This window comes from Periplaneta americana, chromosome 13, assembly GCF_040183065.1.
Source record: "Periplaneta americana isolate PAMFEO1 chromosome 13, P.americana_PAMFEO1_priV1, whole genome shotgun sequence".
NCBI lineage: Eukaryota > Metazoa > Arthropoda > Insecta > Blattodea > Blattidae > Periplaneta > Periplaneta americana.
In genome coordinates this window covers 52,219,398-52,235,119 of record NC_091129.1, presented here as the reverse complement: position 1 = coordinate 52,235,119, position 15,722 = coordinate 52,219,398, and the positions used below count along the sequence as shown (strand labels likewise).

Sequence of the window (15,722 nt, the reverse complement as noted above, 5' to 3'; positions counted from 1 at the left end):
GTACAAAATTATGTTTGCGAAAGCTACCGTTTAAATGTAATGGGCAGTTAAAATATTTTTATTTGAGCACATAGCTCTATTTTAAATTTGTTTTCTGACCATAAGAATAATTACAAAATTTTTTTAAAGATATCGTTAGATAGCTTACAAAATAGGTTATTACGATACTATAATTCAGTGCAGCTCTGAAAATTGTGTTTAAAGAAATTAAAAATTATATTTAAAAAAACGCCATTACATAAAATCGAATACTTCAATTCGCATGAAAAAAATAAATGACAATTTACTGAGCATTTTCAAATGGGATCTTAAAAAATAAGGAAGTTATAAATTAAAACAACTCGCTGTGTAAAGGGTGATCTATGCCGCTGTGCCATGCGCCATCACTGTTGCTGGTCACTGCGAGAAGCGTTTCCGCATTGACGACCGGTGCGCGTCACACGTCTGATTTCAACTAGTTCCGGTACTTCTGATGAAACAGAATAGTTTTTTATTGCTAACTTTCCATTAACTGGAACCACACAGTCTTGAGGGAACAGTCTTGAGGCCGGCAAATCTTTGATTTTGTAACTACTTCTTCATGTTTTTCAATGGATGTGAATGACACAATAATTACCTGTATATTGCATTTTGACCAATCATACAGTCCTTTAGGAGTTGAAATTAGAGTTCCTGGCTTTTGCAGAGATTCGCTTGATTGTACCCCTTACACTGTCACTGGGCCTTTTACCGTGACTAGTTCCAAAGAAATACCACTCCGCAGGTATTTGAAAATCGTGTTCATGATTGAGTAGATTAACGGAGTTATTTCGTTCTTGGATTCGCTAGCTGCTCCATCACTGAAATATATTTTAGGTATTTCGGTATGTGTTTGTTTCAGATGTTCTATCATTTTCCTTTAAAAACATGCATGAACTGTTGCACTATCGTGAACAAAGCATTCCGAAATTGTTGAAAAACAAAGGTTTTCTAAATTACCACAAACTGAATTTCTGTAATATACTGTAAATGGGTGTATTGTTGCTTGAGAAGTACTCCAGTGATGACCTTGCGTAGCATCCTGAATAATGAAACTGTAATTATCTGAAAAATCACCGATGATAATGAACTCACCGGGCTTTATTTCATTTTTCAGCTACTTTAAATAATTTGCTTGGGACTTTGCAATGAAGTTGTGTACAATATCTTGAATTTTTTAAGCCAACCAATGAAGTTATTAATGACATTTACACAGTCACTTTTCACTAAAATCATATTGGCCCTGTCAGTTGTCGTCCATTCCTTGTACTAAATTTCTACTAAATTTCTCTGTAACAATGACGTCAATATTTCTGATAGATTTCTCATAGATACATTTATAGTTCCTTACGTTCAGGAGCATATGCTTCTTCACTCTTTGAATTTCCCGCCTCTGTTTGTAAACATTCTTTTTCGCTTGTAGATTTGTCGACCTTACTTTCAGTCCCAGCAACTTCACTAATTATTTCAATTTTTGAAACCTTATGGAAAAAGCGTTCTCAAATAGCATCACCTACCACTAAATGCGGGACCCTTTTACACATGCTACTTGTCACTTTTCTTTTACAGACTTGTGACGAATGTTTTTAAAGTCCGAAAGTGTTACAACACCACAGATGACGCCAACTTTTCGTCTTTAATTACGCATATTGAACAATTACAACTTACAATGACAGAACAAATCAAAATCGCCTTCTAAACTGAAGGGAAAAAATTACAATAACAGAACAGAACAGAATCACCCTCTAAACCGAAGGGAAAAAGTTGCACTGAGATTATAACAGGGGGAAAAAAAAACACTCTGATGTGAAATCTATTAGCGTACAGTTGAGCGGATGTCGCAACATCTAGCATTTGTCATATCGATCGCGAAGCGCGAGTGTCGATGTCTGGTATGAGCGCGTGACGTAATACACTGCACGCGACTTTGATCCTTAATGGCAACATTTGCAATTCTGGTTTATTTAATATTTCCCAAAGTATCAGAGATCCCATCATAAAATTTTTGTAATAGATTAAGAAATTGTTTATCTCACCGTAAAAAATAGAGCATGGTCAATAAAATATTCGATTTTAAAATATTACCATTTCTTTATTTTACTTTTAGTTTCAATACATGCTCGAAGTAAAAATCCATAATAACTCAGAAGTAAGTTTAAATATATAGAGTCATCATTGTATTGGCACAATTTTTATGTTGATACAATTAAGGATGTCATTTTAATATTTTTAACAATAGTCTACATATCAACTCCCCGAATATTTGAGCCTTCATTACTTTTCAAGCATTGATGATATGAAATTCATATTAGGCCATTTAACTATTTATTATTATGACATTCATTTACTAGAATATTGAAAAAAATCCAGAACTTGACGTTACAAATTTTAAAATTTTGTATGGAATGATCCTTCTATAAACATCCCCAGGCAAACGTACTTCCTGGACGTGCCTCGTATAAAAGGTTTTTATATTTTGAGAGATTGCTTTTTAACAGTTTTCTGGTTCATTTGCAAACAGATATTAGGTATCACGTCTTAGCCATCGATATTAAATTTTAATTTACTTAAATAACAATCATTTATTAAAATATCTCTGAAAAACTTACAGGAAATTAAATCTCAAGATACTGACAATGAGAATTGTGACAATCTTTACTTGCATTTATTTTTCCCATTTAAGCGTAGTTAAATATATGTATTTTGCAAGTGATTCATTTGCTAAGATGTCAGTTTCTTACTCAGCAAAATTTTAATACTGATTTCATAAATACATTTCTCGAAAGAATCGAAAATTTTCTTCTGGCAGCCCTTCCTTTACACTAAAATAACTATCCATTTTTCCAGTTCAGTACTCATTACTTGTATACTTCTAAGGAAGCCTTGAATTGCCACATCTGTCAAGACAGGAACTTCATAACATTTTACAGTCCTTGTTATAAATTGGTTCAAAATGTGGAAAGAATAAAGAATATCGTATTATAAGACCGCATCGTCTCATTCGAGTTGCAGTCGTTTGTACGCTGTTGGTTTCGAATTTCAACTTCGCAATAAACCTGGAGACCTCAACGTGGCGCCATCTCAGACGCTTCAGACGTCGAACTGCGTCGTCTGCCCACAAAATAATCTTCCACCTGCTCGAGGGTCTTTCCTTGCGTCTCGGGTAGGCACCACCACACGAACGCGGTACCCAACAATGCCGCAGCTCCGAAGAAGCAGAAGACGCCACTGCGTTCCAGAGAGCGCTTCATGAGCGGATAGGCTTTGATCATGCAGAAGCTGCACAGATAGGCCAGGCAGGTGGTGACGCCGCTAGCCAGGCCGCGCACTCGTGCCGGGAACACCTCGCCAATCATGGCAAAGGGTAGTGTGAGGAAGCCCAGCGTGCTGGTGAGAATGTACAGCACGAGGGCGGTAGCGGGCAGCCAGTCCAGCGACGTCCGCGTGTCCGGCGAGAGGAACAGGAAGCCGGCCAACGCACCCATGCACAGCGCCATACCCACGCCTGACGTCAAGGCCAGGGGCCGGCGTCCCACGCGCCGCGACGCATAGCTCACGACGACGGTGACAACGAGACGTGTGGCGCCAATCATCACGGACACCAGGTATCCATCAGACGCGACTCCGGCCTCGCGAGCCACGTCCACGGCGTAGAACACGACGACGAAGACGCCGGCCAGCTGCTGGAACGCGAAGAATCCATTCATGATCACCAGGGGCTTCCACACCTCGGGGCGCAGCACGGCGCCCGGCGACAGAGCGCTCCAGGCGGTCGGGGGCTTGGCGACCAGTGTGTCTAGCTCGCGGCGCGGCAACTCGTCACGTGCGCCCAATCCGCGCAATCTGCGCAGGCTAGTCTCGGCTTCAAGTACGCGACCGCGACTTGTGAGCCATACCGGGCTCTCGGGAAGCAGCCAGCAAACCGCGGCCGACAGCAGGGGAAAGATACCGCACAGCGCTGCGACGAGTCGCCAATCATCCGGGAAACAGAAACCCAGCAAGTAGACGAGCATCATGCCTAGCGCCATGAAGATGGAGGGCCAGGTGACCAGCATGCCGCGCAGTGCCTGGTCCGCCGCCTCAGCCATGTACACCTGTAAGAGGACCGTTTTTTCAAAACTTGCTAACTGAAAAAACTGAATTTTACAGTAGAGACAAAAAACTGAATGGAGACAAGTAGGTTATAGGTGCAAATTGTGATTTACATTTTATCAATTACAGCGTCAGAGGTCTACTAACAGGTTATTTTGTAATTAACTTTAATTTAGAGGTACTTTTTTATTAAACTTTTTTATTTTGACAATTTTTTCAAAACTCGCTTTCTAGAACTTACAGTAAGACAACACTTAACATTATAATAAACTTCAGAACTGTAACATTAATGAACGCAAACATATAAAATTATTCATTTGGATTGTTATATTATTATTTTGCATAATTTTGAACAAATTGTTGTTAACCACAAGTAAGTTTATGAGCAATTAAAAATAATATTTTAAATAATAAACTTGGTAAGACCACACCAAATGGCTGATATTAGTAGCCCACTCTCTGTAAATGTTGTAAAATCATAGACTGGCACACAGTGCACTAAATCATTTAGTTTTTCCTATATCTGAGTCCTCAACAATAGATGAAACATTGTTTTTTCACTTTCTCTGTTTTCTTGAAAGACTTCATAGAAACATTTAACACTCCCTGGAATCTCCAAATAAGACATCATTTTCGTAATATTTTCACTCTTCTTTTGTTGATGATTTTGATGTTTCAGTATAACAGCATCACCTATAGTCCTGAAGGATTTTTTCTAAGTCTGAGAATTTCCATGTCTGTTACAGTCCAGTAGAAGTATTCTTTATTGAAATAATTACATGTTTTTAGCATACTTTATCACTCATATCTTTAAACTTTTGAAGGAGAATTTTATTTTCAAATCTCCTCCTAATAATTTCACAACATCATGATTCCTCAAAATGTCGTAATAGTTTGTTGGAGAATAGTCTTTTTTCTGTCTGTACTTCTTTTCATTTCCCAACACCCAGGCTGAAAGCGTAAAACTATGCTCATTTATGGGGAAAATGGTGGGCTTCTAAAAAAACACTGGATTTCTCTAAAATCGTGCTACAGTTGCCAACATTATACTATTTTTTATTTTGTGACATGCATGAGTCTGAAAACAAACGAAGAGTCAATTATTTTTTCCCTTCCTTTCTTTAAATTTGTTTCAAGTTGTTGAAGATAATCTCTTTATAGTAGAACACATTTCATTTGCAACTCTTGCAGACTGAGTCTTTAACGAGGTATAAAAGTTTATATGAACTTTACCATTGGCTTTATATTTATAATTATAAAAATACTGTAGAGCCAAGCTTGCCTGAAATAGAAAGCTTCACCAATAGAAACTTTCAGCAGTGGCTGATTCTGTTGCGAGTCACACACACACACACACACACACACACACACACACACACACATACACACACACAATCCAAAGTTTTATTCATAACGAGGAAACGAAATGATGAGAGGGATGTCAACATCTATCTGAATCACAAACGGCTGGACCAAACTGAAGAAATTAAATACTTGGGAATATACCTGGACAGTAAATTTAACTTCCCGGCACATATAGATCATACCGTACAAAAATCAATCCCTCTTGTCAATATGCTAGCCTGAACAGCCAAACTGCAATGGGGTTTAGATTATAAAGCATTGAGAACAATCTATGAAGGAGCTTTACTCCCAGTTATGACGTATGGAGCTCCGGTATGGATAGGAGCAATACGAAGAAAGAAGAATATCGCAAAATACAGGAGATTACAAAGACTCATTAATATAAAAATTGCCAAAGCTTACCGGACAATCTCTTACGACGCCTCATGTATCATAGCTGGAGTACTACCAATCAATATACTCATAGAACAAACAGTACAAACCTACATTGCAACGAAAGTTCACAATGTAAAATACGATGCACCCCTGGAATTAAAATTTTGGCGACATCCTTCAGAAATTCCTGAAATTCGTGAAGTGGAAAATGGTATTAAGTATACAATTGAGGCTTACACAGACGGCAGTAAATCCTTAGACAACGTCGGTGCAGCAGGAATTATATACGAAAATGGCACTGTAACAAGCGAACTAAAATTCAAACTCAATAGCCAGTGTTCCAACAATCAAGCGGAACAAATCGCAATATTAAAAATACTGGAAAAAATAGAAGAAATTAAGAACGAAGACAACGACATATCTGTTGCTTTATATACGGATAGTAAAATTACTTTAGATTTATTGAAAAACAACTACAAAAGAAATCGATTAATAGAACTTATTAAAACAAAACTAATTAATTTGGCACGTTCGAATTGAAAATTACATTTCGGCTGGATTAAAGGACATTCAGGAATAGAGAGGAATGAAATAGCAGATAGACTTGCAAAGCAAGCAGCAGCAGAAGACCGGGAAATCGTTTACGACAGAGTACCGAAAACAAGGAAAAAGAAAAAGGAATCGAAATGTGGCAGCAACAATGGACAGACTCAAGTAATGGAGCAATAAGTAAGGCTTACTTCCCATCAGTGAAGAATAGACTACGACAGAAAATTCCCTTCTTCCCAGAATTCACAGCAATAGTAACTGGCCATGGAAAGCTGAGGGCATACCTTCACAGATTTAGACTTTCAAACAACCCGATATGTCCTTGTGGAGAAGAAGAACAAACTGCAGATCACGTCGTATTCCAATGCAAAAAATTATATAAAGAAAGAAAGGAAATGAGTAAAAGAATAACAAACATTGGCGGAGATTGGCCTACGACCCATGACAAACTAGTTAGCAAGTATCTGCAAATATTCGTCCGTTTCATCAGCTCGATAAACTTCAATGATCTACAATAATATGCCAATTAATCATGACAGATTGCAATTAAAATATTATATTATACGATATCATAGTATGTATGAAATTTATAGCTAAACACTTGTACAATATAATACGTTAGGTACTGTAAACTGATGAATTGAAATTACAAAGCATGTAGTATTACTAAGTAATGGGGCATGGAGTTAATAATAAAAAAAAAACACACACAGACAGATATATATGTATATATATATATATATATATATATATATATATATATATATATACACACGATTCTATACACGATTCATCACTATCCTTCATAATCTGAAAAAAATCTGTTAGCTCTTGCTTTGTGCAAACGGTATTCAAGAAAATACTTATTATTTATTTTTTTTCCAGATCACTTGCAGATTTTGATGTCAACTGAAGTGACTTATATGTTGAGCAGATGTCAGAATGAGTGTTTCCGAAAACTAAAATGAATTTACTATAACATACTGTTTTGAATTTAGAAAGGGAGGACTTATGTCTTCATTCTTATTCTTGCTCCCTATAGAAGCGAAATGCATAACACTGATATTGAGTTCAGGTGGCAAATATGATCGTGTGCATTTATTCTTATTCTAATGCATTTCTCTATATTTTGTACTTCTGAACACGTTTCATAATATCATCTGTGAGTTCTTCTTATGCAGGGGTTTGTCGAGATTCTCCCCTCTTCTCTTTAAGTGATGAACCAGTATTTAAAAAGTTTGCAATAAGAGCAAGATTAATACGGGACAAATTTGTTATTTCCAAGGTAGACTTCTCACACACACGTATCATACTATTACTTTTCTTACAAAATACATTGTTGAGTCGCAAAATAATTCTAAAAAATATAGAAATGAAATTAATTGGAGTAGTATGCAAGTTTTGCTGTAACTCTCACTTAACAGAAAGCAAGTTTTGAAAAAAACGATCACACTTTGACACAATATTATGAAGAAAAATAATCCAATTTTACTAAGACGCCTTTAACATCATGTAGATGCCTGCCTTATGTTGACGAATCCATCAAAGTCTCAATTTTGCAAATTTTGCAAATTTTGCAGTTAGCAAGTTTTGCAAAAACGGTCCTCTACAACTGCATGTTGCGACAGAACTTGCTCTTTTATTAATGCAAGTAAAAAGTCAATAGATACTCATCAGGAAGCCATAATTGAACAGACAATGAAATTGATCATATTCATTAGTTAAAACAATTATACTTCTCGTTGTAGCCGCAATCCATTATTGCACCTATTAAAAACATATCTTATTCATTCACCACGAGAAATGTCTTAATGTGTTTGAAAAGTGATATCTAGGGCCCGGATGTCTGGAAAAACGGCTTTTAATACAGAGTTGACATAGCCTACGTCAAATATATATATATATATATATATATATATATATATATATATATATAAATATATATATATACACTTAGATTTAAATGCATTTCCAGGTATTTATGTTAGTTTTCATTTTGACAAGTTCTCTTGTCCACACATGTGGAGTAACGGTTAGCACATCCAGCCGCGAAACCAGGTGTCCCGGGTTCGATTCCCGGTTGGGACAAGTTACCTGGTTGAGGTTTTTTCCGGGGTTTTCCCTTAACCCAATATGAGCAAATGCTGGGTAACTTTCGGTGTTGGACTCCGGACTCATTTCACCGGCATTGTCACCTTCATCTCATTCAGACGTTAAATAACCTAAGATATTGATAAAGCGTCGTAAAATAACCTACTAAAATAAAAAAAAATAAAACAAGTTCTCGCAGCCTGTTTTAAGAATAAGTAGCCTACCTATTTCTGTAATTTTTGCAATTTAAAAAGTAAGAGAAAAATTACTTATTATGCTATTTTAAGTTATTTTAACAACCAACATTTAATTGTCTTCAATTTACTTTCCACATGTGCGAGTTTGCTGAATATCCTATTCTTATAACAATTCTATGGAACTTACTTTGTGACTCAAACGGAGTTACTAATACGCTTACAATCCCTTCCCTGCCAACCAAATTCCATTACTGAAAATTGCAGTCTATAATGTCTCTAAAATTGAAGAGCTTGATGGACTAAAGGCGTAACTCGGTAAAGTGCATTTTGAGAAAAATTAAATTGAAAATTTAGAATAGGTTTTGTTATATTAAACTACTTAATATATTACATTTTATGCTTTTCTTTGGTAAAATAGATATTAGACAAGACAAATATATATATATATATATATATATATATATATATATATATATATATATATATATATATATATATGTGAAATATGAGATTTGCTGTGATGAAAATTTATTGTTCTTACCGATAGAAGGTTAAATTTAACATCAGAAATCTAAATACTTATCTTGTAGTAAAGTTAAACGAATAATAAGGTTTATTGCACGAATATAATATAAATTCGGTGTTAAAATATATTAGGCCTACTTCTTTTTTTAAATTTCTAGTGTATTTTTCATTTTTGAATGTTTTACCTTTTTGCTTGCCTATTTTAAGTGTTATAAATACCTAAACATCCAGGCTGTAGTGATGTCACATCTACATACCTTAAAGCAAAATATATTCTTGAGTATGAATATTAATTGCTTTAGGAAGGAAAGTCTGATAATAGAGAATTATTCTCCTTTCAACTAGTGCAGCGCTGCCCACTGGCTGGAGACATTCAGTTCCCAGCTCAGAGACTGGGCAGTGCACGGTATGTCATACTATTGATGTCTACCTGATGTGGCGGATGTATAGTTGGTGACTCAGAAGAAGACGAGCGCGGAGTGAGGAAAAGGGGTGTTTAATAGATAACGTTACGACAACACATGCAATACTTGTACTACTAGTAAGCGGGAACATTATTTCCACTTACTACTAGTACAAGTATTGTACAGGATGGGCAAAGTCCTGTTACCCCTTATAAATACCTCAAATATACACGTTATTTATATAATTTCGGTCATAATGCAGGCGTACAGTACATTCAATTTACATTAACTGTGTGTCCTAAGTGTCCAAAGGGGCAGTATGTTCCTCATTATTCTCCTCACACAAAATAATGTGTCGCCAGGTTCTGTATTTCTGTATATAATTCGCCTCAGCATTGCTGGTGTAATCTGTTGGAAAGCGCGTTGCATAGCACCCTTTAATTCATCAATGGTGCCGTACCGTTCCTGTGCAACAATCCTCTTGATGGAACTCTACAGCGCATTGTCACAAGTTTCCACAATGCCGGATTGGCCGTGAGTCACCCATCTTACATGCTCCTCTCGACTGGCCACCTCGCAGCCCTGACCTCACAACCTGTGACAGTGTGCTGTGGGGTTTACACTAGGAATGCCGGGCGAATGTCACACCGAGCGGGAATTGATAAAAACGTTTCCTATGAAAGTTGTTTGTATTGAAGAGCTCTATCAAATGGTACCCTATATGACCCGACTCCCATTTGAAATTTTAAAGTGATACGCCACTAACCTTACTTCCTGTTAGAGCTGATTGATGAAATCAAGCTCAAGTGAAAGTTCACATGTGGTTTAGTTATATAAATATTTTGTCTCGAACATTTTCATGCACTAGTTTACGAAATAAATGACTGTTACGGGTGGTCTGAATCACCCTGTATAAACGCTTTACGTAACTCATAAATATACACGTACATACGTTTACTTGTATTTCCAACAACTGAATAAATGGAATAATTTATTTCTGTTATTTTATATACGTTAAGACAGATGTAAATAACTTAATTAATTTATAATACAAGGAGCGGGGATTTCCGATAAGAAGACGCCTATACCCTTAATGATATTTTATTAATTACGAATGCCCTGATAATATGGATTCGGAAAGTGCAGATAGTTTACAGGAGAGATACAGAGATTAATTTATCCCGAACATTGGCAAGAATAATATTTCTTTCTTCAAATGTATGAAGTGTACAATCATTAAGATTATTTAGGGCCGAATTAAAGATGTAACTAATTTCTCACGCCTTCTATTCTCTAGGTGGCTTTATGACATTCAACTATGCTTCATGAATATTTATGTCTTGTGTTACGTATCAGTACTAACTCCTTATGTTGTACTGCAGTAACACTGTTTTGTTAGCCGCGCGGTTTTCGTTTTCCCGTCGCCCGCCGCTAGGAGCTTATCTGGGGCCAAGCGGCCACCCGGTCTGCCGACACTGAAACATTTATTATATGAATTTGTACTTACCCAGCTCAAAGTAGGGGTTGAAAATTTCCCCCACTAACTGCTACACACTGTTGATCCTTCTTGTGAAATTGTTAATTACTTTAAGAAATTCTGTTTCACTGATTGACTCGATTTCAGCTCTTATACAGTGTTTAAGCTCATTTATTGTATGCGGCCTTTTCGCATTAACCTTATTTTTAAGAGCCCCCATAGATAAAAATCGCATGGTATTGAATCTGGACTTCGTGGGGCCCACAAATTTTTACTATTAATTTTTCTTCTAAAAATTCGACGCAGTTTTCTCAGAATTCTTCGGCAGATAGGACAGAGAATAGAGCACACCCCAAAAAATCTCTTAAGCGTTTGGCGCAGGAAACAGAAGTAAGTTACGAGTCCACTCGTCAAGCAACAAAATTACTTAAATTAAAGCCATACAGAATTCCGGTATTTCAGAAGTTAAATGAACAAGATCCCAATAAGAGGTTGAATTTTTGTAATGGGATTTTAGAGAAAGTAAATTCTGAGGAAATTGATCCGACATTAATTTATTTTTCTGATGAGACCTATTTTCATTTAAATGGACATATAACTTCACAAAATCATCGGTATTATAATCAGGAAAAACCCAATCTTGTACTCGAAACACCTTTCTACGGTGAAAAAATAGGTGTGTGGTGTGCTATGAACGCATATAGAATTATTGGGCCTATTTTCACTCAGGGCACAATTACTAGCAAGCGTTATTTGAATGACACCCTTGACACATTTTTAGATGAACTGATATATGGACAACTTTCCTCAGTATATTTCCAACAAGATTCCGCCACTGCTCATACTGCCGAAGAATCCATGAAAGAATTGCGTCGAATTTTCGGAAGGAGAAATATCAGTAAAAATTTGTGGGCCACACGAAGTCTAGATTTAACACCATACGATTTCTATCTATGGGAGCACTTAAAAATAAGGTTTATGCGAAAAACCCGCATAAAATAAATGAGCTTAAAGGCTAAATAAAAGAGCTGAAGTCGAGTCAATCATTGAAGCAGAACTTCTTAAAGCAATTAACAATTTCATAAGAAGGTGTCAACAGTGTGTGGCAGTTGGTGGGGGACATTTTCAACACCTACTTTGAGCTGGGTAAGGACAAATTCATGTACAAAATGTTTCAGTCCCGGCAGACCCGGTGGACGCTTGGCCGCAGATAAGCTTCTAGCAGCGGGCGATGGGAAAATGAAAACCTGGCAGCTAAACAAAAACAGTGTCACTGTAGTATTCGAATAATGTAAAACTCTCCTATGTATATTTCGACTAGACTGTAACTATAATTATTAAGACTTTGTAGTATCATCAAGATTTTTTTCTTTTACATGTTCCATATTCCAGCTGTAGAGCGATGTACGAATACCATGGAATGTAAATAAATACAATACGACGATCGAGATGCCTGATATGTGGCAATTTCATGGCAGAAAGGAATATAATGTGAAGCGCCACTACAGCAACAAATATGGTTAATACCTATGATTCGGCTGTACAGGAGGAACGTATTACCTACTGAGAATCTTAAGAGGTATCCTCTTAAGAAATGCTCTGTAAAAGAGACAAGTTTAATTCTGAATAATGTATGCCATTAGGAAAGTCAAGGATAACAGGGAGGGTTTGGAATTGAATGGTTTACATTAGTTGCTTGTATTTATTTAGTAGTATTTATTTATTTATTTATTTAACCTGGCAGAGATAAGCAACCTGGCAGAGATAAGGCCGTCAGGCCTTCTCTGCCCCTCTACCAGGAGATTACAACTACAATATGAAGAATAAAATTACAATTAGTATTAAATTTACAATTACAATTACAATAAAAATCAAAGTACGAGAAGATTATCTGATTAATGAAAGCTAGACAATTTATCATAGAAGTTGAGAACAAAGAATATTTTTTTTTTTTGTATTTACTGAATTACAAATTAAACTTAGAATAACAAAATTGTATAGTGATGAAATTACCGGATATTGAAATATTTTGTCATAGATTAAGAGAACTATTTGCAAGAAACCATGTCAGAACGAGTCTCAATTACTGACCAAGTGCATAGTAAGTAAGTTTGCGTTAGAATTCAATTTTATTTCGACAGTCCCTGATGCTAGCAGGTAGCGAATTCCAGAGTCTTGGCAGGGCTATTGTGAAAAAGGATGAGTATGAGAAGGTGCGTTGGGATGGTATTGTTAGTATTATATCATGGCGAGAGCGTGTGTTCAGATTATGGTGGCAAGAAAGGTAAGTGAAGCGAAACGACAGGTATGAAGGAATAGAAGAGTTCAAGATTTCGAAGAGAAGGAGAAGTGAATGTAATTTTTTTTTCTTATCTAGTATAAGCCAAACTAATGCTTCCAGAGATGGGGTAATGTGATCATAGGTTCGTTCCAACAAGCGGTTTATGGATCAGTTCCTGTACAGTTCTTGTACCATTTTATGCGCATGCGCTAGTTGAGCATCTGCTATGGGATTGAAACTGAACTGGACGCTGTTGGAACGCTTTCGCGGATCGTTATGTACTAAATCCAGAGATGCTATAACTGTGATCATCTTTGCTAAGAACGGGATGCTTAATTATTATCGTTTCGCAGCTAATTCTAATTACAGAAAATATAAATTCGATCATTTTCTGTAAATAGACGACAAAAGATATGGAAGGTAAGAATTCCGCTAATTCAATGTCGTGTACTGGGGGATTCTCCTCTAAAAATAGTTCTTTTTTTAATTATTAATTTATGTACGTTATTTATTATACTTTTAATCAAAGCTGCATGTTGAAATTTTAATTAACTATTTCAATACCCAGCTAATTTCCATTCCCTTTCTTTTTGGAGAAATTTTAAATTAAATCTCTAGTTTTATTATTCGTCACGTTTCATTTTAACCTCGATGTGAACAGTCGATCTTGTCTTTCTTCAGTATCCAGGAGACGTTGGTGAGCTTACGCGAATGCGCATCTCGCGTACTCTTCCGTACATGCCTCATTCCGCTGACTACTTCTGACCGTTCCGAACCCGTGACAAAAGTTTGTTGGAACGCCCGATTGCAGTACATGTTTCCGGTTCAGGACTGGTTCGGATTGTGTTGGAACGCTTTTTCTGTACTGCGCATGCTCACAATAGTTACGGACGGTTCCTGACTGTTGTTGGAACGAACCTATATTTACGAACATTGCTTACAAAACGTACACACAAATTATGAGCACATTGAAGTTTCATTTTGTTGTTTCGTTTCGCTGGAAAGGTCAGTCCGTAAAATGTCAGCATAGTCAAAATAGGGAAATACAGGCGTCTGCACAAAGGACTTTTTAAAGCAAGAGGCAAGATGAACATTTATCCTTTTTAGCACATGGATAATAGAATATACTTTTCTGCAGGTTTTAGTGATTTGCATGTCCCAGTTGAGATTATTATTCTTGTGAATGCCAAGATTTTTTACTGAAGAACTGAAAGGAATATGCTCTGTACTTACTTTAACGGGGGAAACGTCGAGATGTTTCACAGGTCGGTTTGCCATTTGTGTCCTAATATAATTGCTTGTGTCTTTTCAGAATTGATTTTAAGATGGAGTTTCTTTGTCCATCTCATTATCGAGTAAATGTCTTCGTTCAGTTTATCTATAGCGTCGTTTACTCGGTCTAAGCGGGAAGAGATGTAGGACTGGAGGTCGTCAGCATACAAGTGATAGTTACAAATTACAATGCCTTACAAGAGATGTAATATCATTGTCATATATTGTGAACAACAATGGTCCGAGTACCAACCCCTGTGGTATATCTGATGTTATGTTAAACCAGGAGAAGCTTCGATTCCCGTATACAACACATTATTGTGTTTCCCGTAAGTAGGATTCCAGCCAACTCATAATAGTCTCTGACAAATACAAATTTCTCAATTCATTGGTGAGCAGGTCAAAATTATAAAGTTGAAAGCTTTGCTAAGGTCAAGAAGTGTTAATATTGTTACTTTATTAGAATCAATAGTTTCACGAATGTCTTCGATCACTTTAAGTAGAGCAGTGCTTGTGTTGTGTCCAGCTCTGAATTCTGACTGATACTTATCGAATAATTTATGTTCGTTCATGTAGTCAGTAAGTTGTTTTTGTTTGACTCTTTCCAGTGCTTTTGATATGGCTCGCAAGATGCTTATTGGTCTATAGTCATTCGGGTCGGTGTGAACTTTGACTTTTGGAAGAGGAAGAACGAAAGCTTGCTTCCATATTTTAGCGAAAGTTGAAGTGATTAAGGAACTTTTGAATATATATGTAATTGTAGGGATTACTATGTCTTGTATTTTCTGTATGAGTAATATGCTAATGTTGTCTGGCCCTTGAGCTTTCGTCTTGATGCGTCGGATGGCTTTCATTACGTCAATATTAGTGACGTCGGTAAAATAGAGTCTCGAGTTGGAGGAGCTGATTCAGGCAAAACTATGTCTTGTTTTGTTGTATCGTCTAAGGTGGGGTCCTTTACAAAGCTTGTCTATGCGGATGACGTGAATATGTTGGGAGAAAATCCACAGACAATTAGGAAAAACACAGGAATTTTACATGAAGCAAGTAAAGAGATGGGTTTGGAAGTAAATCAC

The 15,722-nt window shown here is 36.5% G+C and overlaps 1 protein-coding gene across 5 annotated transcripts in view; it reads right to left on the bottom strand.

Annotated features, from left to right (window-relative positions):
• Positions 1–317: 317 nt before the first annotated feature.
• LOC138711898 (facilitated trehalose transporter Tret1-like) overlaps positions 318–15,722 on the bottom strand; it is a 209,773-nt gene continuing 194,368 nt past the window's right edge. For 4 of the 5 annotated variants that reach the window (XM_069843184.1, XM_069843182.1, XM_069843183.1 and 1 more), the window contains one exon: positions 318–4,112. In XM_069843184.1, coding sequence (XP_069699285.1) covers positions 3,084–4,112 — 1,029 coding nt within the window. In that variant the 3' untranslated portion in view covers positions 318–3,083. The remainder of the gene's footprint in view (positions 4,113–15,722) is intronic. The other variant, XM_069843180.1, reaches the window with a different exon arrangement.